This window comes from Pseudophryne corroboree, chromosome 1 (genome assembly GCF_028390025.1).
Source record: "Pseudophryne corroboree isolate aPseCor3 chromosome 1, aPseCor3.hap2, whole genome shotgun sequence".
Classification (NCBI taxonomy): domain Eukaryota; kingdom Metazoa; phylum Chordata; class Amphibia; order Anura; family Myobatrachidae; genus Pseudophryne; species Pseudophryne corroboree.
The window spans coordinates 226,327,500-226,353,211 of NC_086444.1; the positions used below are offsets into that span (position 1 = coordinate 226,327,500).

The following is a 25,712-nucleotide window of genomic DNA, read 5'->3' on the forward strand; positions in this document are numbered from 1 at the left end:
TTTGGATATGAACTCTGAGGAGGAGATAGGGATCACTGCAGACTGTGATTTTAAATGTCATTTCCAACACGCGTGACAGAGCTACAGCAGCCCATGGACCTCGGTAACTGTTTCTGTCCAAGTCTGGCTGGCGGCCAGATAAATCTATATATAGTTGCACCCACTCCTAGTAACAGCGCCATGCACTACTCTCCCGCACACGGGGACCCAGCCTAATGCACAGCACTGATTACAGTATATACAGCATAAAGCGATGGCTGCACACCGCCGGCTCCCGTGACACCTCGTGCACAGAGTCAGAGCATGTGATGATACTCCCAGCACGGACGGTCACACACCCCACCTGGCCAGCACAGACCGGGCTACAGACCTCGGGGGGCGTGGCCTGTGGATAATAACACATCCATCAGCGTCACCGCACTCACATACCGGGCCCGAGTTAGAATGACGCGTCCTTAGCCAGATGGACCACGCCCACTCCAACATAGCCCCTCCCCCGACACAGTGTCCCCGCCCCTCGGTGAGTGCACGGTAGAGCCGCCGCTGGCCGGAGTTGTGGATCGCTGCCCGGGAGCGGGCTGAGAGTACACCGCAAGCGGGACACGAGCAGCACCGCCTGGCTGGATTGGCAAAGCATCCGCGGCCGAGTCTCGCACGTTACTTCCCCGCGCTCCTTCCAGGCTGTGAGCGGCGATCACTGTGCGGAAGTCCCGGATCCCTGCAGGGGGAGCTGCTCCGCTGTGCCCTGGGGTGGTGTGCCTGCACCGGGGGCGCCTGTAACTTTCCCGCTGTGTGCTCTCCCCATGGAGGGGAAGTTTGCGCTGCCGCGGTCTGAGCTGCGGGGCCAGGGCATGTGACAGCTGGTGCCCGGGGCTGTGTGCAGGTGTGACGGTGTGTGCGCCGGGGGACCGCTCGCTGCTGTGACCCGGATTGTTGCGGAGCTGGCTCTGCGGGGGACCATGAAGCTGAGCCGGCAGATCACGGTGCTCGGCAGCGCTATCTTCTGCGTGGTGATCTTCTCCCTCTACCTGATGCTGGACCGGGGGCAGTTTGACCAGCCCAAGAGCCCCCACAGAGAGGGGACCTTCCCCAAGGTGAGAGACGCCCGGCGTGTGTGTGTGCCCATTGCCTTGTGCTGCCCGTTCCATGGTGACCTGTGCCCGGCAGGTGATGTCTCCCTGCGTGCTTTCCTCACCCCGCACATACTGCCTGCCTGTGCCCCGCATGCTGCGCTTCTGTCCCGGCATTTCCCCTACTTCTGTGCACTGTATGCGGCTGTATTCCCGGTGTGTTTCCTGTTGTACAGCGCGACAGAATATGCTGGCGCTATGTAAGTTACTGTCTTGTGCTGATTGCACATGGCTGCTGCTGGGTGACACAGGGAGCCTTGTACAATATGTAGAGTGTCTGAACTTTTCATTAGTTTGACATGTGAGCGAGCTGTCCTGTGTGTGATTACTGTGTATGGGCACTAGGGGGCTGCCATCTGCAGTGTCTCATCCTGACTTACAGCTACACGCAGGGCAATGCCCCCTCTGCTCTGTACTAGCGAATGTTATTCACTGATAAGACCACTATGCTTTACCAGTGTCGGGGGGAGGGGGCTGGAGAACCACTAATGGTCATTTTCCCACTTCCACTATAATTTGTGTTGGGGTGAAAGAGATTTAGAGGTGGAGGGGTATTTAAGAACCTTTTGTAGGCCATGTAATGTTCATTGATAACATGACCATATCTGATTATACCCTCCAAACATGAGCATAAGCATACATTGACTAAGCTAGGGCATTACTTGACATTTGCCACATTTGGAAAGCGTTAACATTGCCTTGGTTTTGTAAATCATTGATATATGATGGATGCGTCAGCACTTAATTACAAGGTGCAAATTATGTATTTGCTCTATGCCTAAAGTGTGCACGCTTCTTTGTACTATAGAAAGATATGCTAATGTGTTTTGTTCTTGGTCTCAGGTGGTAACTTGGTATTTGTAATTATTTTTGGGGAAAAATTGCATATGTTAGTCGCTTGTTATGTCACCTGTCGCTATGTTTATTCAGTATAAAGAAAAGAAAGTTCATGTAAAAACTATTTTACTTAGTCACCGTTTTAAAATCCACTAATTTTCTGTGAACAACCTATAGGAAAACAATAAATCACAAATGATTAAGTATTGGTTCTAAGTAAAGCTGCTCAGAAAGTAGTTGCCTCAATAAAGATAAAGATTTCCCTTGAAATGTCTCCAGCTGCAGAATGAAAGCTATAGAGCATACACACTGAACGATATAGTGAAAGATATTGTTCAGTCACGTCACCCCTCCCATTCCTGAACATGTAGTATGAAAAATGTAGTATAAATTGGACTGCATGTTCAGTTGATAAAGAACAAAGGCACATGCCGGCGATGGACGACTATATCGTTCAATGATATAGTGCGGTTCAACGTTCATTTATGTAATTATCGTTTATTTTTTAGGCTGAAATCGCCTAGTGTATACCACCCAAAATATAAAGACCCATGGGAGTGCTCCTCTATATCAGGCATACCCCCTGGACGGTATGCACATCTTTATCATGCATATTGTCCACATTTATCTTCTCTTGTGTATGCCTCTCAAGTTTTTAAAATAATCAGTGGTCCAAGTCTGTATTGCTATTAGTGATGGGCCATCAGTAAGTTTGAATTTGTTTCAAAGAAACTTTTCCCCACATTGTTGCTGCTGGATCTGGGAGCCTTTCCAATCTTTCAAATGTCCTGTTTGTGTTAGAGATGGTCTAGCTCAGGGGTCTTCAACCCGTGGCCCGCGGGCCACAGGTGGCCCGCTGCTATGGTTTCCATGGCCCGCCGACGCGCCCGCCCGCAGCGCACATATGAACACAAAAAAAATTTTTTTTTTCCCTTTCCCGGAGTCATGTGACTCCCCCGCACTGTCACTGGTTGCCTGTGAAGAAGGGGAGTAGCTCCCCTTAGGCTGGTCAGTGGTCTGGTCACCCTTACTGTGTCTCCCTCCCTGTGTCTCCCTCCGCCTGCAGTGTTGAATAGGTGGGTGAGAGCGGCGGGGACCCGGCTGGGGGGGGTGCGGCAAGTTACCATTGAGAGCAGGGGGCAGTGCGGGAACCCGGCGGGCGGGAGCGGAGGGGGTGCGGCAGCATGTATGCAGCCTGAGCATGGCTGTGTGCGGCGGGGACCCGGCGCGGGGGGGGGGGGGGGGGGGGGCTGCGGCAGGAGAATAAAAGTGTATAAGTGTTGAGGGCAGGGGGCAGTGCAGGAACCCGGCGTGCGGGAGCGGCGGGGACGGGGGTGCGGCAGCCTGAGCATGGCAGTGAATAAATTAGTATTGAGGGCAGGGGGCGTGGCGGGGGACCCAGCAGGGGGTGTATTAAGTATTAAGAGCAGAGATGGCAGGGAGCATGCTTTGACAATGCTGCTGTCTGTCTGTGATGGGGAGGAGGGAGGGTATGATAGCACCTATGTCTTGACATAGGCGCTATCATACCCTCCCTCCCCCCATCACAGACAGACAGCAGCAATATTGTGAAAGCATGCCCACATTATACCCACCAGTCCAGTGATACTGCCGTATGAGTCCAGTTCAGTGCTTACAGACCAACATCTTGAGAATACTCTGCGCATAGCGACTTCTAACATTGATGCCAACATCGACAAGCTGGCCAAGCAAAAACAATGCCAAGTTTCCCACTGATATGAACTTATTATAATAACAAAGGTAAAGTAGACCATGTTTCATTCATTAAATTACAATAATTATCTTTTGAAGTCTTTTTTATGGTCTTATGAGTCTAGAAAAGGTCTCATTACAATCATAAATTAAAATTTAGATTCTAAATACCGCAGTATAGCTTAGTGGCCCTCGGCTTCGTTTCATTTTTTTATGTGGCCCACACTGTCTTAAAGGTTGAAGACCCCTGGTCTAGCTACTTGCTATGATGTTAAGTGGTAATAACATTTTAGCAATGGCTAGGAGTGCGGAGCAGGTTTTGGCAGCCATCAATAGCAGATCATGTTGCCTTGATGCTCCATGAGCAGAAGCTGCATTATCAGATTAGCTAGTATAGTAGCTGAGATGCGCACTTTTCCTCCCTGTTTTGGAGGCTCATCACTTGGCCGTCTTTCTTCTGTAATTTGTTAAAATACTTCTTTGTTTCCTCGCCATCAGTTGTATCAGGAGCTACCCCACACTTAGAACAACAGCGTGCAAGTTACATTTATACTGTATATTGATCACATGTTATACAGGACATACAGGTGATAAAACACTTGGGCAAAGCAGTGTCCTAAAGATATCTACCCCCATGTATTCCATTGTGACGCTAATAACTGGGTGGAAAACAGAGCGACATGATCACTGGTGATAGATGCAAAATCTCTCTCTCTCTCTCTCCATGCTATTTATCAATCTCCAAGGCTTGATAAATATGGGCAATTATTTCTTTTATATAGAGAAAGCCTACATGTTTTGATCAGATAGCAGTTTTATTAATGGAAAACGGGCTGCCATGGGATACCCAGCTGTGAGAACTACTGGTCATATTAATGTTCTTTGAACATGATGAGGCTATTGCTTCATTTTGGTCAATTCCAGTTATTGTTCTAATGCAGTAAACACACTTGTTCTAATGCTGTGATCTTATTGGCTTACAGTTTTTTGTTTTGGTAATAATATGCTGAGAGGAGCAGTTTGGGGCCTCAGGGAGGTGGATTGCATTGCAGTGTATGTTGTGCTCTTATTTTTAATATAGAAAAAACCTATTTCTATGTTGATAACACTTTCCTTTGAGAATATGAAAATACACAGTGACTTCCTTCCCTTATGCTTGCCATGCTTCATGTTATTGTTCAGAAGCTTGAAGTATCACATGTTTACACAACAGATAATATGCGTATTACACTTCTGCTGTAACATCCAGGAAGTGTCTGATCGAGCTGGCCTGTCATCAGTTCCAAACAGTGTTTACAGCCCTGTATATTGTTTATACATACATACATACATACATACATACATACATACATACATACATACATACTGTAGAATAAGGTACATACATACTTGATCCCTTTAACTGCTTAATTTATTTTTCCCTTCAAAACCATTCATAACATTGTTTATTTTTATTTTTTAAATATATTTTCTATTTTTAATAGACTTCAAAAAGGATTTTTAAAAATATTTAAATATTATAATATGCACATCTGCAGAACGGATATCCACGTCAGAAACTGGTGGACACAGTGTGACGGCACAGTCGCATTTGATCTGACCAGGCCAGCGGTTAAATGGGTCTCTTCCTGGGGCCAGGATTTCTTCAGATTTCTTTCCTCTGAAGAAATCCTGGATTCAGGTTCCGCTTCTACACGTTGCAAGAGGATATTAGAGAGAACACCGTAACTGCTATTGGCTCTCCTTATTTGTTGTGGACACAGTTCCTGCGCGATCAGCACATAATGGTTCTGGATTATTTTTAGTTTGCTATCGGTCTGTCTTTATCTAATTCTTCTTCGGGACAACTATACCATTTGCACGCAAGGCTTACATTTCCTAAAGTATCAACCGCAGACTGATTCCATTATGCAGAGACATTGTTGCTAGTTGGTTCTGAACTTTATTAGTGTCAGTGACTGGATTTTTATCTTTCTAAGGGAGGATTCTTTTATATACATTTTTCCTGCTGAGAAGTACTTGTAATTAAAATTTTTGTTATTTTTCATTTTAGTATGGTATGTAATACAGGTTGAGTATCCCGTATCCAAATATTCCGAAATACGGAATTTTTTGAGTGAGATAGTGAAACTTTGTTTTCTGATGGCTCAATGTACACAAACTTTATTTAATACAGTTATTAAAAATATTGTATTAAATGACCTTCAGGCTGTGTGCATAAGGTGTATATGAAACATACATGAATTGTGTGAATGTAGACACACTTTGTTTAATGCACAAAGTTATTAAAAATATTGGCTAAAATTACCATCAGGCTGTGTGTATAAAGGTGTATATGAAACATAAATACATTCTGTGCTTAGATTTAGGTCCCATCACCATGATATCTCATTATGGTATGCAATTATTCCAAAATACTGAAAAATCCGATATCCAAGATACCTCTGGTCCCAAGCATTTTGGATAAGGGAGACTCAACCTGTATCCCTATTAGTGTGTACTTATTGCATATGTGTTATATTGATTATTTTATGTGGTCAAAGCATTCCCTCTTTTTTTTAAGTTCTGAGTTAATGATACACCTTTTAGACTGCCTCATTAACCTGGGTTATTGCCAGGTCACAGCTTGGTGTAAAAGGGTCCTTCAAAAATAACCCGGTCGAGCGACCTGGGAATCTGACCCGTAGCGGTGCAGTGTAAACTTGTCGACCCGGGTTATCCAACCCGGGTCGACAAGTTTACACTGCTTAAATGCTGCTGATTGTCTGTGTATGCAGAGGTCCGCCTCAAGGGAGTGTCCATGAGTGACATGCAGGGCAGACCCAAGTTCAGTGTAAATGGAGCTGACCTATGAATAACTCTGTTCCAGGGTGCATTGTAAACAGGGTCTGACCCGTGTTGGAACCATGGGCCCCATTTATCAACACGTTTCCTCACTGGAAACTCATTTTAAGTGGTAAATGGGACCAATTTCTAATAGCAACGCTATTAGTCTTTCATTTTCCCTATACTGCTGCACGCTAAACTGTATTTAACAACAAGCGCTATTTCTGAAATACCGCTCGCTGACCTAAAATTGCTTCGACTGCTCCGGGCAGACCTTATGGACACCGCTGCAGCGGTGTCCGTCCTGCGCTCAGGCTCCCCCCTTCCCGCAGCAATCCTGGCATGCATCACGCCTGCCGGGTTGCTATAGTGACAGAAAAACAAAAATGGCCACCGCGTCCTGAAATCACTACTGCGCATGTGCCGGAAATTAGCATAAACCGGCGCATGCGCGGTAGGAGGCCAGTCCGGGGACACAGATCATTCGTCAGCCCTGATGTAAGGTAAACATCAGCGCTGACGCGGCAAATACGGCTTTCGCTCGCCGTGGCATATGCTCTTCTTAAATAGAAGAGCACGATGCCACTATAGCACGGCGAGTGAAAACGGTATTTACCACTTCACTAACTGCTGCTTCATAAATGGGGGCCCATTTCTTATGTGCGTAGCTATATGGGTTACAGCACAGTATTACTGTTGGCACCATCTTATTACATAAGTTCCAAAATTGAACGTGTAAACGGTGAAGAATCTATTTTGGCTTTATTAGAAATATAATCTTCTCAGCCTGACTAAATGAAACTATACTGTCTGTTACAAAGTACTGCCTGGTTGCCTGAGCCGGTCAGTAATAAAACCAGTGATCCAAAGTTTACTTTTGTATGTCCAAATACTTTTCGGATTTTTAGCAAACAATCCCATGCTGTCATTGTGTAAAACATCTCTCTATCTTTGTACTTATTTTGGAAAGTATTGTTTTAAAAGAGCTGATAAAGTCCCACGTTATAATTATTATATGTAATTCTATGCACCACCAAAGGAAGTATGCCCAACATAACTGATGCGTTTATAATTACATAAGTCTGGGCAATGTCCTGACTTATTTTTCATCGCTATGATCTTAGAAGTTGGTGCTTTTTTTTTTTTCTTGCATTATTCTTGAGTGAAGTGACGAAGTACCATGTGTAAGTGGCTGACTGGTTTCTGAGGCAGAAACATTGCGGTATGTGCAGTATGTAAAGGCCCATACACACAAGACGAGCCGACGCCGATACTGGCAGCGGCGGGGATCCTGCAGGGTGCTGTCATTGGCAAGTGCATACACGCTTGCCAATGCCAGCGGGGGAGGGAGCTACGGCGGGAGGAACGACGCCTGTTGCATGGCTGTCGTTAACGAGGACCCGCCTTGTCTGTACATGTTCAGACGAGGGATGGGGTCGTTAACGATGCGTTGTAAAAGATATCTTTGAGAAGGGCCCTTCTGAGCGATGTCTTATTTTCTCGTCTAGTGTGTATGGGCCTTTAGACTGGTTTTACCTAGCGATACGGGTGGAGTCTTTCTTATCTGAAATGCTTGGGATCAGAAGCATTTCGCATTTGAGTCTCTGCATTTTAGAATATGTGCATACCATAAAGAGCTATGTTTGGGAGAAGACTCATGTCTATACATGAAATGCTTTTTGTTTCTTATACACCTTCTATACATACCCTAATGGTAACTTTATACAATGTTTTTTTATTTTGTGCATGAAACAGGGCCACATGTAATGAGACATAACCCCTTTAGCCAAAACAGGATAGGATCAATTATTTCATTTAGCGCATGAAAGGACGGGAAAAGATTTTTATGACAATATTCAATCACTTTCCTATCCAAAAAATGGGTGGGATTCTTATATTTTGCGTACCCCCACTCACGCTGTTAAGGGGTGTATAAAACACATCAAGGTATCTTTATTCTTCTGAACACAAAAATCTGGATATTCACAGTCTCAATGTCTGGAAAATAAACCTGGGTATTATTACCCAACTCGCACAGCTGTGGAGATGCAAACTCCTATCAAGGTTTCTTTCTCTTACGTCCTAGAGGATGCTGGGGACTCCGTAAGGACCATGGGGATAGACGGGCTCCGCAGGAGACATGGGCACTTTAAGAAAGACATTAGGTATGGGTGTGCACTGGCTCCTCCCTCTATGCCCCTCCTCCAGCCCTCAGTTTACTACTGTGCCCAGAGGAGACTGGGTGCATTACAGGGAGCTCTCCTGAGTTTCCTGTCAGAAAGTATATTTGTTAGGTTTTTTATTTTCAGGGAGCCTGCTGGCCACAGACTCCCTGCATCGAGGGACTGAGGAGAGAGAAGCAGACCTACTTCTGTGAGTTTCAAGGCTCTGCTTCTTAGGCTACTGGACACCATTAGCTCCAGAGGGATCGGTACGCAGGGCTCACCCTCGCCGTCCGTCCCAGAGCCGCGCCGCCGTCCTCCTCGCAGAGCCGGAAGATAGAAGCCGGGTGAGTATGAGAAGAAATGAAGACTTCTGAGGCGGCAGAAGACTTCATGATCTTCACTGAGGTAACGCACAGCAGTAAAGCTGCGCGCCATTGCTCCCATACACCTCACACACGGCAGTCACTGTAAGGGTGCAGGGCGCAGGGGGGGCGCCCTGGGCAGCATATGAACCTCTTTGTCAAAAAAAAAAAATAATAATAATAAAAAAATAATAATAAAAAAAAAAAAAAAAAAAAAAAATATATATATATATATATATATATATATATATATATATATATACACATATACACACACACACACACACACACCTGGGCACTGTATATATAAAGAGCCCCCGCCAGTTTTTAGTATATTTGAGCGGGACAGAAGCCCGCCGCCGAGGGGGCGGGGTTTCTCCCTCAGCACTCACCAGTGCCATTTTCTCCATAGCACAGCGCTGAGAGAAAGCTCCCCGGACTCTCCCCTGCTTATTCCACAGTGAAAGAGGGTTTTGAAGAAGGGGGGCACATAATTGGGCGCATAGATAAATATATATATATATATATATATATATATATTTATCTATCTATCTCTCTCTATATATATATCTATATATATATATCTATCGCTACTGGGTAAACATATATTTATTGTGTTTTTTCCTGGGTCATATAGCGCTGGGTGTGTGCTGGCATACTCTCTCTCTGTCTCTCCAAAGGGCCTTGTGGGGGAACTGTCTTCAGATAAGAGGATTCCCTGAGTGTGTGGTGTGTCGGTACGCGTGTGTCGACATGTCTGAGGTAGAAGGCTCTCCTAAGGAGGAGGGGGAGCAAATGAATGTGGTGTCTCCGTCGACAACGCCAACACCTGACTGGATGGATATGTGGAATGTTTCAAGTGCTAATGTAAATTTATTGCACAAAAGATTAGACAAAGCTGAAGCTAGGGAACAGCCAGGGAGTCAACCCATGTCTGTCCCTATGTCGCAGGGACCTTCGGGTTCTCAAAAGCGCCCACTATCCCGAATAGTAGACACAGATACCGACACGGATTCTGACTCCAGTGTCGACTACGATGATGCAAAGTTACAGCCAAAATTGGCTAAATGTATTCGATATATGATTATTGCAATAAAAGATGTTTTGCATATCACAGAGAAACCCCCTGTCCCTGACACGAGGGTACACATGTATAAGGGAAAGAAACCTGAGGTAACCTTTCCCCCCTCACATGAGTTGAGCGAATTATGTGAAAAAGCTTGGGAATTTCCAGACAAAAAACTGCAGATTCCCAAAAGAATTCTTATGGCGTATCCTTTCCCGCCAACGGACAGGATACGGTGGGAATCCTCCCCTAGGGTGGACAAAGCATTGACACACTTATCCAAAAAGGTAGCGCTGCCATCCCAAGATACGGCTACCCTCAGGGAGTCCATTTACACACATTCTGGTACCTTACTCAGACCGGCGATTGCGTCGGCCTGGGTTTGTAGCGCTGTAGCAGCATGGACAGATACCTTATCAGCGGAAATTGAGACCATAGATAAGGATACTATTTTATTGACCCTAGGGCATATAAAAGTTGCTGTCTTATATGTGAGAGATGCTCAAAGAGACATTAGTCTACTGGGTTCTAGAATCAGCGCTATGTCGATTTCTGCTAGACGAGTCCTATGGACCCGGCAATGGACAGGTGATGCAGACTCAAAGAGGCATATGGAGGTTTTACCTTACAAGGGTGAGGAATTGTTTGGGGAAGGTCTCTCGGACCTGGTCTCCACGGCTACAGCTGGTAAATCAAATTTTTTGCCCTATATTCCCTCACAGCCTAAGAAAGCACCACATTATCAAATGCAGTCCTTTCGATCACAAAGAAACAAGAAAGTACGAGGTGCGTCTTTTCTTGCCAGAGGTAAGGGCTGAGGTAAAAAGCTGCACAACACAGCTAGTTCCCAGGAACAGAAGTCCTCACCGGCCTCTACAAAAATCCAACGCATGACGCTGGGGCTCCGCTAAAGGAGTCCGCCCCAGTGGGGGCACGTCTTCGAGTTTTCAGCCACATCTGGGTTCACTCACAGGTGGATCCCTGGGCAATAGAAATTGTTTCTCAGGGTTACAAGCTGGAATTCGAAGAGGTGCCTCCTCGCCGGGTTTTCAAATCGACCCTACCAGCTTCTCCCCCGGACACGGAGATAGTGTTAAATGCAATTCACAAATTGTATCTTTAACAGGTGGTGGTCAAGGTTCCCCTGCTTCAACAAGGGTGGGGATATTACTCAACCCTGTTTGTAGTCCCTATACTGGACGGTTCGGTCAGACCCATTTTAAATTTAAAATCCCTGAACCTATACTTGAAAAGGTTCAAGTTCAAGATGGAATCGCTAAGAGCGGTCATCGCCAGCCTGGAAGGGGGGGGATTTTATGGTATCTCTGGACATAAAGGATGCATGGACATAAAGGATGCATACCTTCATGTTCCCATTTATCCACCTCATCAGGCGTACCTGAGATTTGCGGTACAGGATTGTCATTACCAATTTTAGACGTTGCCGTTTGGGCTTTCCACGGCCCCGAGGATTTTCACCAAGGTAATGGCGGTAATGATGGTGCTCCTGCGCAAGCAAGGTGTCAGTTATCCCGTACTTGGACGATCTCCTCATAAAAGCGAGATCAAGAGAGCAGTTGCTGAACAGCGTCTCACTTTCACTGAAGGTGTTACAGCAACACGGCTGGATTCTCAATATCCCGAAGTCGCAGTTGGTTCCTACGACTCGTCTGACCTTCTTGGGCATGATTCTGGATACAGACCAGAAAAGGGTTTATCTTCCGATAGAAAAAGCTCAGGAACTCATGACTCTGGTCAGGAACCTATTGAAGCCAAAACAGGTGTCAGTGCATCACTGCACTCGAGTCCTGGGAAAGATAGTGGCATCATACGAAGCCATTCCCTTCGGCAGATTCCATGCGAGGACTTTCCAATGGGACCTACTGGACAGGTGTTCCGGGTCGCATCTACAAAATCATCAGTTGATCACCCTGTCGCCCAGAGCCAGGGTATCTCTCCTGTGGTGGCTGCAGAGTACTCACCTTCTAGAAGGCCGCAGGTTCGGCATTCAGGACTGGATCCTGGTGACCATGGACGCGAGCCTCCGAGGTTGGGGAGCAGTCACACAGGGAAGAAACTTCCAAGGTCTTTGGTCAAGTCAAGAGACTTGTCTTCACATCAACATCCTGGAACTGAGGGCCATATACAACGCCCTACGTCAAGCGGAGACCTTCGCGACCAACCAGTTCTGATCCAGTCAGACAACATCACCGCAATGGCTCATGTATACCGCCAAGGTGGCACAAGGAGCAGAGTGGCAATGGCGGAAGCCACCAGGATTCTTTGCTGGGCGGAAAATCATGTAGGCGCACTGTCAGCAGTGTTCATTCCGGGAGTGGACAACTGGGAAGCAGACTTCCTCAGCAGACACGACTTGCATCCAGGAGAGTGGGGACTTCATCAGGAAGTCTTCGCACAGATTGCAAGTCAGTGGAGACTGCCCCAGATAGACATGATGGCGTCCCGCCTCAACAAAAGCTGCAGAGGTATTGCGCCAGATCAAAAGACCCTCAGGCGGTAGCTGTAGACGCCCTAGTGACACCGTGGGTGTTCCAGTCGGTCTATGTGTTTCCTCCTCTTCCTCTCATACCCAAGGTGTTGAGAATAATAAGAAAAAAAGGAGTGAGAACAATTCTCATTGTTCCAGATTGGTTACGAAGGACCTGGTATCCGGATCTGCTGGAAATATTCACAGAAGATCCGTGGCCTCTTCCTCTACGACAGGACCTGTTGCAACAGGGGCTCTGTCTGTTCCAAGACTTACCGCGGCTGCGTTTGACGGCATGGCGATTAAACGCAGGATCCTAGCGGAGAAAGGCATTCCGGATGAGGTCATTCCTACGCTGATAAAGGCTAGGAAGGACGTGACAGCTAAACATTATCACTGTATATGGCGAAAATATGTTTCTTGGTGTGAGGCCAGGAATGCTCCTACGGAAGAATTCCATCTGGGCCGTTTCCTTCACTTCCTACAGACTGGAGTGAATTTGGGCCTAAAATTAGGCTCCATTAAGGTTCAGATTTCGGCCTTATCCATTTTCTTTCAAAAAAAATTGGCTTCTCTCCCAGAAGTACAGACTTTTGTGAAGGGGGTGCTGCATATTCAGCCTCCTTTTATACCTCTGGTGGCGCCTTGGGACCTTAACGTGGTGTTGAGTTTCCTTAAGTCGCACTGGTTTGAACCACTTCAAATGGTGGAGTTAAAATATCTCACTTGGAAGGTGGTCATGTTATTAGCCTTGGCTTCGGCTAGGCGAGTGTCGGAATTGGCGGCTTTGTTTCATAAAAGCCCCTATCTGGTTTTCCATATGGATAGAGCGGAATTGCGGACCCGTCCTCAATTCTTGCCTAAGGTGGTGTCATCTTTTCATATGAACCAACCTATTGTGGTGCCTGTGGCTACGCGAGACTTGGAGGATTCAGAGTCCCTTGATGTAGTCAGGGCTTTGAAAATTTACGTGGCCAGAACGGCTAGAGTCAGGAATACAGAAGCACTGTTTGTCCTATATGCAGCCAACAAGGTTGGCGCCCCTGCTTCAAAGCAGACTATTGCTCGCTGGCTCTGTAACACGATTCAGCAGGCGCATTCTACGGCTGGATTGCCGTTACCAAAATCGGTCAAGACCCATTCCACTAGGAAGGTGGGCTCGTCTTGGGAGGCTGCCCGAGGGGTCTCGGCACTACAACTATGCCGAGCTGCTACTTGGTCGGGTTCAAACACCTTTGCAAAGTTCTATAAGTTTGATACCCTGGCTGAGGAGGACCTCCTGTTTGCTCAATCGGTGCTGCAGAGTCATCCGCACTCTCCCGCCCATTTGGGAGCTTTGGTATAATCCCCATGGTCCTTACGGAGTCCCCAGCATCCTCTAGGACGTAAGAGAAAATAAGATTTTAAACCTACCGGTAAATCTTTTTCTTCTAGTCCGTAGAGGATGCTGGGCGCCCGTCCCAAGTGCGGTCTTGCTTCTGCAAGACTTGTATATAGTTTTTCTTACATAAGGGTTATGTTATAGTATTCATCGGTCTTGGACTGATGCTATGTTGTTTTCATACTGTTAACTGGTGAGTATATCACAAATTATACGGTGTGGTTGGTGTGGCTGGTATGAATCTTGCCCTTGGATTAACAAAAATCCTTTCCTCATACTGTCCATCTCCTCTGGGCACAGTTTCTCTAACTGAGGTCTGGAGGAGGGGCATAGAGGGAGGAGCCAGTGCACACCCATACCTAAAGTCTTTCTTAAAGTGCCCATGTCTCCTGCGGAGCCCGTCTATCCCCATGGTCCTTACGGAGTCCCCAGCATCCTCTACGGACTACGAGAAAAAGATTTACCGGTAGGTTTAAAATCTTATTTTTCACTGTTATTTCAAGATGTGGTTCCTGGTGTGTGTTCCTGGCCCAGGGTAGTGTCATGTAGATTGGCTGTTTTCGTCTTTATTTTTCCAATGTGTAGTGTCCTCTATAACTTATTAAAATTGTTAATATTAAACTGTTTCCGTGTCTCAAAAACACACCTAGATCAGTTCTAACGTGTTAGGTCATTAATTATACACCATCACATAAGGACCCTCCACCGATCTTTAGAACAGGTATGCGTACCCCCAACTCACACAGTGCTCAATGGGGAAACTCCCATAAAGGTATCTTTAGAGTGATCCAACGTCTCTTATAGGCGTACCCCAACTCACAAGTAGGTCGGCAGCATAAATCCCATCAAGGTATCTTTTTTGGATCCCTCCGTGAAACAAGTTCACTAACCGACAGCCAAAACCAAGAGCTTGTAATATCCAAGAAGGTTATAGCAATTTGTTAGTTCCTCAAGAGAACGTATAAAACAATCCCAGCAACATAAAAATATGCAGATATGATGGTAAAAAACGATTCCATAAAAATCAGATGTTTAAAAAATGTAGCAGATTACATCAAACATGAAAAATCCATAAATCATCGCTGTTGGAAAATGGCTACTCACACAGCAGTCTGCCGACGCGTTTCGGTACTGAGTTGGGGTACGCCTATAAGAGACGTTGGATCACTCTAAAGATACCTTTATGGGAGTTTCCCCATTGAGCACTGTGTGAGTTGGGGGTACGCATACCTGTTCTAAAGATCGGTGGAGGGTCCTTATGTGATGGTGTATAATTAATGACCTAACACGTTAGAACTGATCTAGGTGTGTTTTTGAGACACGGAAACAGTTTAATATTAACAATTTTAATAAGTTATAGAGGACACTACACATTGGCTGTTTTCGTCTTTATTTTTCCAATCTACATGAGGCTACCCTGGGCCAGGAACACACACCAGGAACCACATCTTGAAATACCAGTGAAAAGAAACCTTGATAGGAGTTTGCATCTCCACAGCTGTGTGAGTTGGGGTATGATACCCAGGTTTATTTTCCAGACATTGAGACTGTGAATATCCAGATTTTTGTGTTCAGAAGAATAAAGATACCTTGATGTGTTTTATACACCCCTTAACAGCGTGAGTGGGGGTACGCAAAATATAAGAATCCCACCCATTTTTTTGGATAGGAAAGTGATTGAATATTGTCATAAAAATCTTTTCCCGTCCTTTCATGCGCCAAATGAAATAATTGATCCTATCCGGTTTTGGTTTTGTGTTCGTAATCTTTTGGATTAGGGGTGTTATCCAATTGGATCAATATTTTCTAGAGGCAGTATCCTTTCTGCGCCAATTTGTGTGGTCTACAAATAAACATTTTCCCTCTTGTACTTAGTATAACCCCTTTTAGTACCCGCTAAAGTGATTCAGTCCTCCTTTAAGTACTTAACAAACAGTGGTAAGCTTAGCTGTGTAGACAGCGGTATGCTGCCAACGGCAGTCTAAAGGGGTTGGATATGATATCCCGGCGGATGGCTGTCGTTATTCTGACAGTGGCATCCCGCCCGCCAGAATGCCGGCTGAGGGGTGAGCGCTATGAAGCTCCTTGTGGGCTAGCCTACGGGTGGGACTAGCCCTGGCAATGCTGTTGGTTTTCTTGGCTGTCGGGAACCCGACAGCCGGGATATTAACTACATCCCGTCTAGAGGATGTCTGTTACTTCACGTTTGTGACTTGGAAAAACTTACTGTCCCTTCTTTTCCCTGTGCCATCCTGCTGGGTGATAAATAGTCACTTCAGCCATCAGGCTGTTATATTCCATTGCTTCCTGCAGGTTCTGGTGGCCAGTAATGATGTGGAGCTCTGACAGGTTGTCAGGCTGATGTTGCAGCTGTAAGTCTTTTTTGTTTCTCCGCCGATGATGGCGAAGGCTGGGATCAGAGAGAAATAGGGATCTGGCGGCGTGATGTCACACTAGTGAATTGGTATGGCCTTGAAAAAAGTCACTCCATTCTTGGAAAGGCTGTCTGACCTGTCGCATAACCTCGGTGTCGCATGTCATGTTGACACTTGAAAACTTTGTTTTTGGATTATTTCAGTTTGTAGAATCCCGATTTTTAGAGCGACTCAACCTATGGATGTAAGTGATGCCACAATAAGCATTTAGTACAGTGTGTATGTATGTATTTTATTTTATTTTATTTTTCTACCTAAAGAGGGTGATTCAGTGATTCAGTTGTTCGTGGGAGTTTAGCTCCCATATAAAGTTATTCGATTGTTTTGGGTGCCCTGCTCCAAGGCTACACTTATCACGGATTTCAGCTCGCACCATACTGAGGTGCAAGCAGTAATCTGCGTAATGTAGATTTTTTGGGACTGTTTGCAAGTGCTGAGCGTGTTCTACTTAACTGCAGTGCGCTGGGCACTTAGCATGGGATAACTTGTTTAATACGGCCAGCGTGAACAGCCCCGCAAACAATTTATTAGCTTAGTTTAGAAGGGAGCTGTAAACAATTGGGTCACCCCCATAGTGTATGCACTCATGTATTTGAAGTGTGAACAGCAAACCTGCATTGGTCTTTTTCAATGTCACATGTTCACTTTTGCTCAAAAGCTTAATGTTTCAAGGTGAAAGCCAAACACTGGTTTGCAGGAATCTATGATCTGCAAACCGGATTTGTTCTAGGGAACAGGGTTGCCACCTAGCAACAGCAGGTGGGTTAGGCAGCAAGCCTCCCGAAAACGCTGAGGGAGAGAAAGTGAAAGAATTTTCACTCCTCTACCTCACAGCTCCAGCGGTGAGCGGGCGTGCGCGCGCCCGCGGTCACATGCACGCTGCGTCACGTGCGCCCCCACCGCTGATTAAATTTTTCGGAAGCTCACTTGTAACAAACCTGTCCACAAAGCATATATGAAGGCAGTATAACCTTCAGGCTTAATTTCACCTGGATTAGTCACTGTAAGAAAAACCACAAACGGGAAGTGCATTGAAACCAGGAATGATTTATTTAAACTGTAAACTGACAGCCCTATGGCAACAGTTGGGCTATAGTAATGGCTTTACGAACTGAATGTTGTAAACGAAAGTAGTAGGAACGAAACTTGAAACAAGTAAAGCCTGGAGCCACATTCGGCTTAATTCTTAGAGGAAGGACGACGTCTACTTCTGTTCTTTATTGGCAGCTGCTTGCGGCTTCTTTTGGTCCCTCGGTCTGCCTTACGGAAGAAAAGTGGGATATTAATATCCGGCAGAGTTCTCAAGAGGAATCAGACCTAGCTACGTTGGTGTAAACCAAGGGTGGGATGGGTGGGAGCTGTTGCTAGGTGGCAACCTTGTTCCCTAGAACAAATCAGGTTTGCAGATCATAGATTCCTGCAAACCAGTGTTTTGTTCTTCGGGAGGCTTGCCACCTAGCAACAGCAGGTGGGCAGACTACCACATACCTGGTGGTTGCTCTGAGAAACTCGATCTTTTGCAGATCGTTTGGTCTCCAATAGTGTCTTGCAAAAGTATGTGCAGAGGACCATCTTGCTGCTAACATAATTGACTGCGGCGGAATGCCTTTAGCAGCCGCTCTTGTTGCAGTTGCTCCCCGAAGGGAATGTCTTTTAAAACGGTCTGTATCAATTCCTGCTTTTCTCATAGAGGCTACTATCCATCCCCTAATTGTTGCGGATTTAGCTGGGCGATAGGGTTTTTCTACAGGTGATGAAAAGCTGGGTGATATTATCCCTTATAGGTGCTGTTAGGGAAAGGTAGGTTGATAAGCATGTGGCCACACATAGATTATGTTCTGAGGTATCTTGTATAATATCAAATTCTACTATTGGGGTATTAAACGAAGAGGTTTTTGTATGTCCCTTGAGGATGATCTGGTATCCTGTTGGGGTGCACGATAGCCATGGGTCTGAGATGTGAAAAAGGGTAAGTTCGGCCCGTCTTGCTGCTATAGCCAGCGCTAGTAGGGATGCCAGTTTGCGAGAAAGTACACTGATGTTAGTGTCTGCTTCCCAGGAAGCCAGGAATGATAGGAAAGGTTCAATGTCCCAGGTATTCGAATATTTTGGTTGGATGGGCCTAGTGAGGTGAATACCTCTGAGTAAACGGATGTAGATTTTATTGCGAGTTAGATTTGGAATCATAATGGCCAAAGCAGAGCCATACGATCTTATTGTAGCCGAGGCTAGATTTGCAATACAAGTTCAGTTCCGCACCAACTTTCACAACATCCAAGTAGGCCAATATAAACAGTGTTATTTATAAACAATTTCGCAACACTTAATCATTGGTGGTGCTCCCAAAAAACTTTTTGTAGATCAGCTACAAGTGTATATAAGGAAAGAAAAGACAAAAAAATCCTTTTTGGAAGCACTCTTCAACATAAATCAGTATAAGTATAATCAAAATATAGGTTTACAGTCAACAGTGTATTGGTGAGTTATCTAAAACAAATCTGCCCGATCCTTATAAATTTCGGAAGCAGACAGGATAAACCAGGTCAGTACTTGGATGGGAGACCACCCAGGAACACTGGGTACTGTGGGCATCATTCTGATGATCACTTAATTTTCTCTATCTGGCTCTTAGGTTGAACAGTGAGTGTCCCTGATTTAGTATCCTGATACTTAATTTTATGTTTTCACCAATCTTTATCTTGAACCTATGATTTAATTTTGGTAAATTCAAGATTTTAAATTAGTAAAGATTTTTTTTGACCCAGTGGGTCTTTATTTTAAACTTATTAACAGAATAAAAGTTGTTTTAGATAACTCACCAATACACTGTTGAATGTAAACCTATATTTCTCTGACGTCCTAGTGGATGCTGGGGACTCCGTAAGGACCATGGGGAATAGACGGCTCCGCAGGAGACTGGGCACACTAAAAGAAAGATTTGGTACTACCTGGTGTGCACTGGCTCCTCCCTCCATGCCCCTCCTCCAGACCTCAGTTAGATTTCTGTGCCCGGCCGAGCTGGATGCACACTAGGGGCTCTCCTGAGCTCCTAGAAAGAAAGTATATGTTAGGTTTTTTATTTTACAGTGAGACCTGCTGGCAACAGGCTCACTGCAACGAGGGACTAAGGGGAGAAGAAGCGAACCTACCTGCTTGCAGCTAGCTTGGGCTTCTTAGGCTACTGGACACCATACGCTCCAGAGGGATCGACCGCAGGACCCGTCCTTGGTGTTCGTTCCCGGAGCCGCGCCGCCGTCCCCCTTACAGAGCCAGAAGCATGAAGATGGTCCGGAAAATCGGCGGCAGAAGACTTCAGTCTTCACCAAGGTAGCGCACAGCACTGCAGCTGTGCGCCATTGCTCCTCATACACACTTCACACTCCGGTCACTGAGGGTGCAGGGCGCTGGGGGGGGGGCGCCCTGAGCAGCAATAAAAACACCTTGGCTGGCAAAATAATCACAATATATAGCCCCAGAGGCTATATATGTGATAATTACCCCTGCCAGAATCCATAAAAAAGCGGGAGAAAAGTCAGCAAAAAAGGGGCGGAGCTATCTCCCTCGGCACACTGGCGCCATTTTCTCTTCACAGTGTAGCTGGAAGACAGCTCCCCAGGCTCTCCCCTGTAGTTTTCAGACTCAAAGGGTTAAAAAGAGAGGGGGGGCACTAAATTTAGGCGCAATATTGTTTATACAAGCAGCTATTGGGGAAAATTCACTCAGTGATAGTGTTTATCCCTACATTATATAGCGCTCTGGTGTGTGCTGGCATACTCTCTCTCTGTCTCCCCAAAGGGCTGTGTGGGGTCCTGTCCTCAGTCAGAGCATTCCCTGTGTGTGTGCGGTATGTCGGTACGGCTGTGTCGACATGTTTGATGAGGAGGCTTATGTGGAGGCGGAGCAGATGCCGATAAATGGGATGTCGCCCCCTGTGGGCCGACACCAGAGTGGATGGATAGGTGGAAGGTATTAACCGACAGTGTCAACTCCTTACATAAAAGGCTGGATGACGTAACAGCTATGGGACAGCCGGCTTCTCAGCCCGCGCCTGCCCAGGCGTCTCAAAGGCCATCAGGGGCTCAAAAACGCCCGCTCCCTCAGATGGCAGACACAGATGTCGACACGGAGTCTGACTCCAGTGTCGACGAGGTTGAGACATATACACAATCCACTAGGAACATCCGTTACATGATCCCGGCAATAAAAAATGTGTTACACATTTCTGACATTAACCCAAGTACCACTAAAAAAGGGTTTTATGTGTGGGGAGAAAAAGCAGGCAGTGTTTTGTTCCCCCATCAAATGAGTGAATGAAGTGTGAAAAAGCGTGGGTTCCCCCGATAAGAAACTGGTAATTTCTAAAAAGTTACTGATGGCGTACCCTTTCCCGCCAGAGGATAAGTTACGCTGGGAGATATCCCCTAGGGTGGATAAGGCGCTCACACGTTTGTTAAAAAAGGTGGCACTGCCGTCTTAGGATACGGCCACTTTGAAGGTACCTGCTGATAAAAAGCAGAAGGCTATCCTGAAGTCTGTATTTACACACTCAGGTACTAGACTGAGACCTGCAGATAGTGCTGCTGCAGCGTGGTCTGTAACCCTGTCAAACAGGGATACTATTTTGCGAACATAAGACGTCGTCTTATATATGAGGGATGCACAGAGGGATATTTTGCCGGCTGGCATCCAGAATTAATGCAATGTCCATTCTGTCAGGAGGGTATTGGAGACCCGACACTGGACAGGTGATGCTGACTTTAAAAGGCACATAGAGCCTTATAAGGGTGAGGAATTGTTTGGGGATGGTCTCTGGGACCTCGTATCCACAGCAACAGCTGGGAAGAAATTTTTTTACCTCCGGTTTCCTCACAGCCTAAGAAAAGCACTGTATTATCAGGTACAGTCCTTTCGGCTTCAGAAAAGCAAGCGGGTCAAAGGCGCTTCCTTTCTGTACAGAGACGAGGGAAGAGGGAAAAAGCTGCACCAGTCAGCCAGTTCCCAGAATCAAAATTCTTCCCCCGCTTCCTCTGAGTCCACCGCATGACGCGGGGGCTCCACAGGCGTAGCCAGGTACGGTGGGGGGGCCGCCTCAAAAATTTCAGCGATCAGTGGGCTCGCTCACAGGTGGATCCCTGGATCCTTCAAGTAGTATCTCAATGGTACAAGCTGGAATTCGAGGCGTCTCCCCCCCGCCGTTTCCTCAAATCTGCCTTGCCGACAACTCCCTCAGGCAGGGAGGCTGTGCTAGAGGCAATTCACAAGCTGTATTCCCAGCAGGTGATAGTCAAGGTGCCCCTACTTCAACAAGGACGGGGTTACTATTCCACACTGTTTGTGGTACCGAAACCGGACGGTTCGGTGAGACCCATTTTAAATTTGAAATCCTTGAACACATACATAAAAAAATTCAAGTTCAAGATGGAATCGCTCAGGGCGGTTATTGCAAGCCTGGAGGAGGGGGATTACATGGTATCCCTGGACATCAAGGATGCTTACCTACATGTCCCCATTTACCATCCTCACCAGGAGTACCTCAGATTGTGGTACAGGATTGCCATTACCAATTCCAAACACTGCCGTTTGGACTGTCCACGGCACCGAGGGTCTTTACCAAGGTAATGGCAGAAATGATGATACTCCTTCGAAAAAAGTGTTTCTCCTGCAGGAGAAAGCCAAGGAGCTGTCATCTCTAGTCAGAGACCTCCTGAAACCAAAACAGGTATCGGTGCATCACTGCACACGAGTCCTGGGAAAAATGGTAGCTTCTTACGAAGCAAAATTCCATTCGGCAGGTTCCATACAAGAACCTTTTAGTGGGACCTCTTGGACAAGTGGTCGGGATCGCATCTTCAGATGCATTGCCTGATACCCTGGTCCTTGGAGACAGGGTTATCTCTACTGTGGTGGCTGCAGAGTGCTCATCTTCAAGAGGGCCGCAGATTCGGCATACAGGACTGGGTCCTGGTAACCACGGATGCCAGCCTTCGAGGCTGGGGGGCAGTCACACAGGGAAGAAATTTCCAAGAACTTTGGTCAAGTCAGGAGTCGTCCCTACACATAAATATTCTGGAACTGAGGGCCATTTACAATGCCCTAAGTCTGGCAAGGCCTCTGCTTCAAAACCAGCCGGTACTGATCCAATCAGACAACATCACGGCAGTCGCCCATGTAAACCGACAGGGCGGCACAAGAAGCAGGATGGCGATGGCAGAAGCCACAAGGATTCTCCGATGGGCGGAAAATCACGTCTTAGCACTGTCAGCAGTGTTCATTCCGGGAGTGGACAACTGGGAAGCAGACTTCCTCAGCAGACACGACCGACACCCAGGAGAGTGGGGACTTCATCCAGAAGTCTTCCAACTGTTGGTAAACCGTTGGGAAAGGCCACAGGTGGACATGATGGCATCCCGCCTAAACAAAAAACTAGATATTGCGCCAGGTCAAGGGACCCTCAGGCAATAGCTGTGGACGCTCTAGTGACACCGTGGGTGTACCAGTCGGTTTATGTGTTCCCTCCTCTGCCTCTCATACCAAAGGTACTGAGAATAATAAGAAAACGAGGAGTAAGAACGATACTCGTGGTTCCGGATGGGCCAAGAAGAGCTTGGTACCCAGAACTTACAGAAATAATATCAGAGGACCCATGGCCTCTACCGCTCAGACAGGATCTGCTACAGCAGGGGCCCTGTCTGTTCCAAGACTTACCGCGGCTGCGTTGGACGGCATGGCGGTTGAATTCCGGATCCTAAAGCAAAAGGGCATTCCGGAGGAAGTCATTCCTACGCTGATAAAAGCCAGGAAAGAAGTAACCGCAAACCATTATCACCGTATTTGGCGAAAATATGTTGCGTGGTGTGAGACCAGGAAGGCCCCAACAGAGGAATTTCAGCTGGGTCGTTTTCTGCACTTCCTACAGTCGGGAGTGACTATGGGCCTAAAATTGGGTTCCATTAAGGTCCAGATTTCGGCTCTGTCGATTTTCTTCCAGAAAGAACTGGCTTCACTGCCTGCAGTTCAGACTTTTGTAAAGGGAGTGCTACATATTCAGCCCCCTTTTGTGCCTCCTGTGGCACCGTGGGATCTCAACGTGGTGTTGAGTTTCCTGAAATCACATTGGTTTGAGCCACTTAAAACTGTGGATCTGAAATATCTCACGTGGAAAGTGGTCATGTTATTGGCCTTGGCTTCGGCCAGGCGTGTGTCAGAATTGGCGGCTTTGTCGTGTAAAAGCCCTTATCTGATTTTCCATATGGATAGGGCAGAATTGAGGACTCGTCCCCAGTTTCTCCCTAAGGTGGTATCAGCTTTTCACTTGAACCAACCTATTGTAGTGCCTGCGGCTACTAGGGGCTTGGAAGATTCCAAGTTACTGGACGTAGTCAGGGCCTTGAAAATTTATGTTTCCAGGACGGCTGGAGTCAGGAAAACTGACTCGCTTTTTATCCTGTAGGCACCCAACAAACTAGGTGCTCCTGCTTCTGAGCAGACTATTGCTCGCTGGATTTGTAGCACAATTCAGCTGGCGCATTCTGCGGCTGGATTGCCGCATCCTAAATCAGTAAAAGCCCATTCCACAAGGAAAGTGGGCTCATCTTGGGCGGCTGCCCGAGGGGTCTCGGCTTTACAACTTTGCCGAGCTGCAACTTGGTCAGGGGCAAACACGTTTGCTAAATTCTACAAATTTGATACCCTGGCTGAGGAGGACCTTGAGTTCTCTCATTCGGTGCTGCAGAGTCATCCGCACTCTCCCGCCCGTTTGGGAGCTTTGGTATAATCCCCATGGTCCTTACGGAGTCCCCAGCATCCACTAGGACGTCAGAGAAAATAAGAATTTACTCACCGGTAATTCTATTTCTCGTAGTCCGTAGTGGATGCTGGGCGCCCATCCCAAGTGCGGATTGTCTGCAATACTTGTATATAGTTATTGCCTAACTAAAGGGTTATTGTTGAGCCATCTGTTGAGAGGCTCAGTTGTATTTCATACTGTTAACTGGGTTAAATATCACGAGTTATACGGTGTGATTGGTGTGGCTGGTATGAGTCTTACCCGGGATTCAAAATCCTTCCTTATTGTGTCAGCTCTTCCGGGCACAGTATCCTAACTGAGGTCTGGAGGAGGGACATGGAGGGAGGAGCCAGTGCACACCAGGTAGTACCAAATCTTTCTTTTAGTGTGCCCAGTCTCCTGCGGAGCCGTCTATTCCCCATGGTCCTTACGGAGTCCCCAGCATCCACTACGGACTACGAGAAATAGAATTACCGGTGAGTAAATTTTTATTTTTGATTATACTTATTCCTATTTATGTTGAAGAGTGTTCCCTTATATACACTTGTAGCCGAGGGTAGACCAGCTTGGTATTTAGAGGCCAGATAGTCTAGAGCTAAATGGAGTAGTGAACCCCGAGTAGATGAATTTTGTTGAGATCTCCAGAGATCGAATTATTTTATAATTGCGCAATACCTAGCTCTAGTGCGGGCTCTTAAGGAAGCGTTAATTAGTGCTTTTGTGGGAGATACTAGAGAAAGGTCAGTTAGCAGCAGCCCAGTGATATTGCCATCCACATGCACTGGGGAAGAGACTCCAGTATGTCGGGAGTTCCCTGGAAGCATTCCCTGGACAGTCCCAGGGGAATTTTGGGGCCTATGCGTACTTGGCTGATTATAGGGAACCATACTCGGGATGGCCATAGAGGGTAGACTAGCACTATCTGGGGTACCCGGTCTTCCCTGATTTTTTGAAGGACTTTCAGTAGAAGGGGAGGGAATGCTTAAGGGTGAGGGATGTCCGTCCATGAGAAGGACATCGCATCCATTTTCCATACCCCTTTGGTCCATATTCTGGATACGAAGCATGGGATCTGGGCATTTGTGGGATTGGCGAAGAGGTCTATTTCTAATTTTCCGAAAGTATCTAGTATTTTTTTGGAAAATTTGACTTTTTAGCGCCACAGAGTTTAGGGAATTTTTTTCGCTGGATAACGAGTGCCAGGTCGTTTAGTTGACCCGGAATATACGATGCGAGAAGAATGATGTCTCTTTGGGTTGCCCATTGCCAAATTTCTAGGACTTCTCTGCAAAGTGATAATGATTTGGTGCCTCCCGTTTTGTTTATGTATGACACCGCTGTTGTGTTGTCCAAACATAGTTGTATGCAAGTGTTCGTCATGTATTTGGGAACTAAGGCTTTTAAAGCTAGTTTTGCCGCCCGTAGTTTTAAGATGTTTATGAACAGTTGGGATTCCTCGGCCGACTAAGTGCACCTGACAGCTTTTTCTTGTGAGAAGCCTCCCCATCCTGTTAGAGACGCGT

The 25,712-nt window shown here is 46.4% G+C and overlaps 1 protein-coding gene across 1 annotated transcript in view; it reads left to right on the forward strand.

Annotated features, from left to right (window-relative positions):
• Positions 1 to 427: 427 nt before the first annotated feature.
• Positions 428 to 25,712, forward strand: part of MAN2A1 (mannosidase alpha class 2A member 1) — a 309,002-nt gene continuing 283,717 nt past the window's right edge. The window contains exon 1 of the mRNA XM_063964104.1: positions 428 to 1,094. Within this exon, the coding sequence (XP_063820174.1) occupies positions 960 to 1,094 (135 nt within the window). The 5' untranslated portion in view covers positions 428 to 959. The remainder of the gene's footprint in view (positions 1,095 to 25,712) is intronic.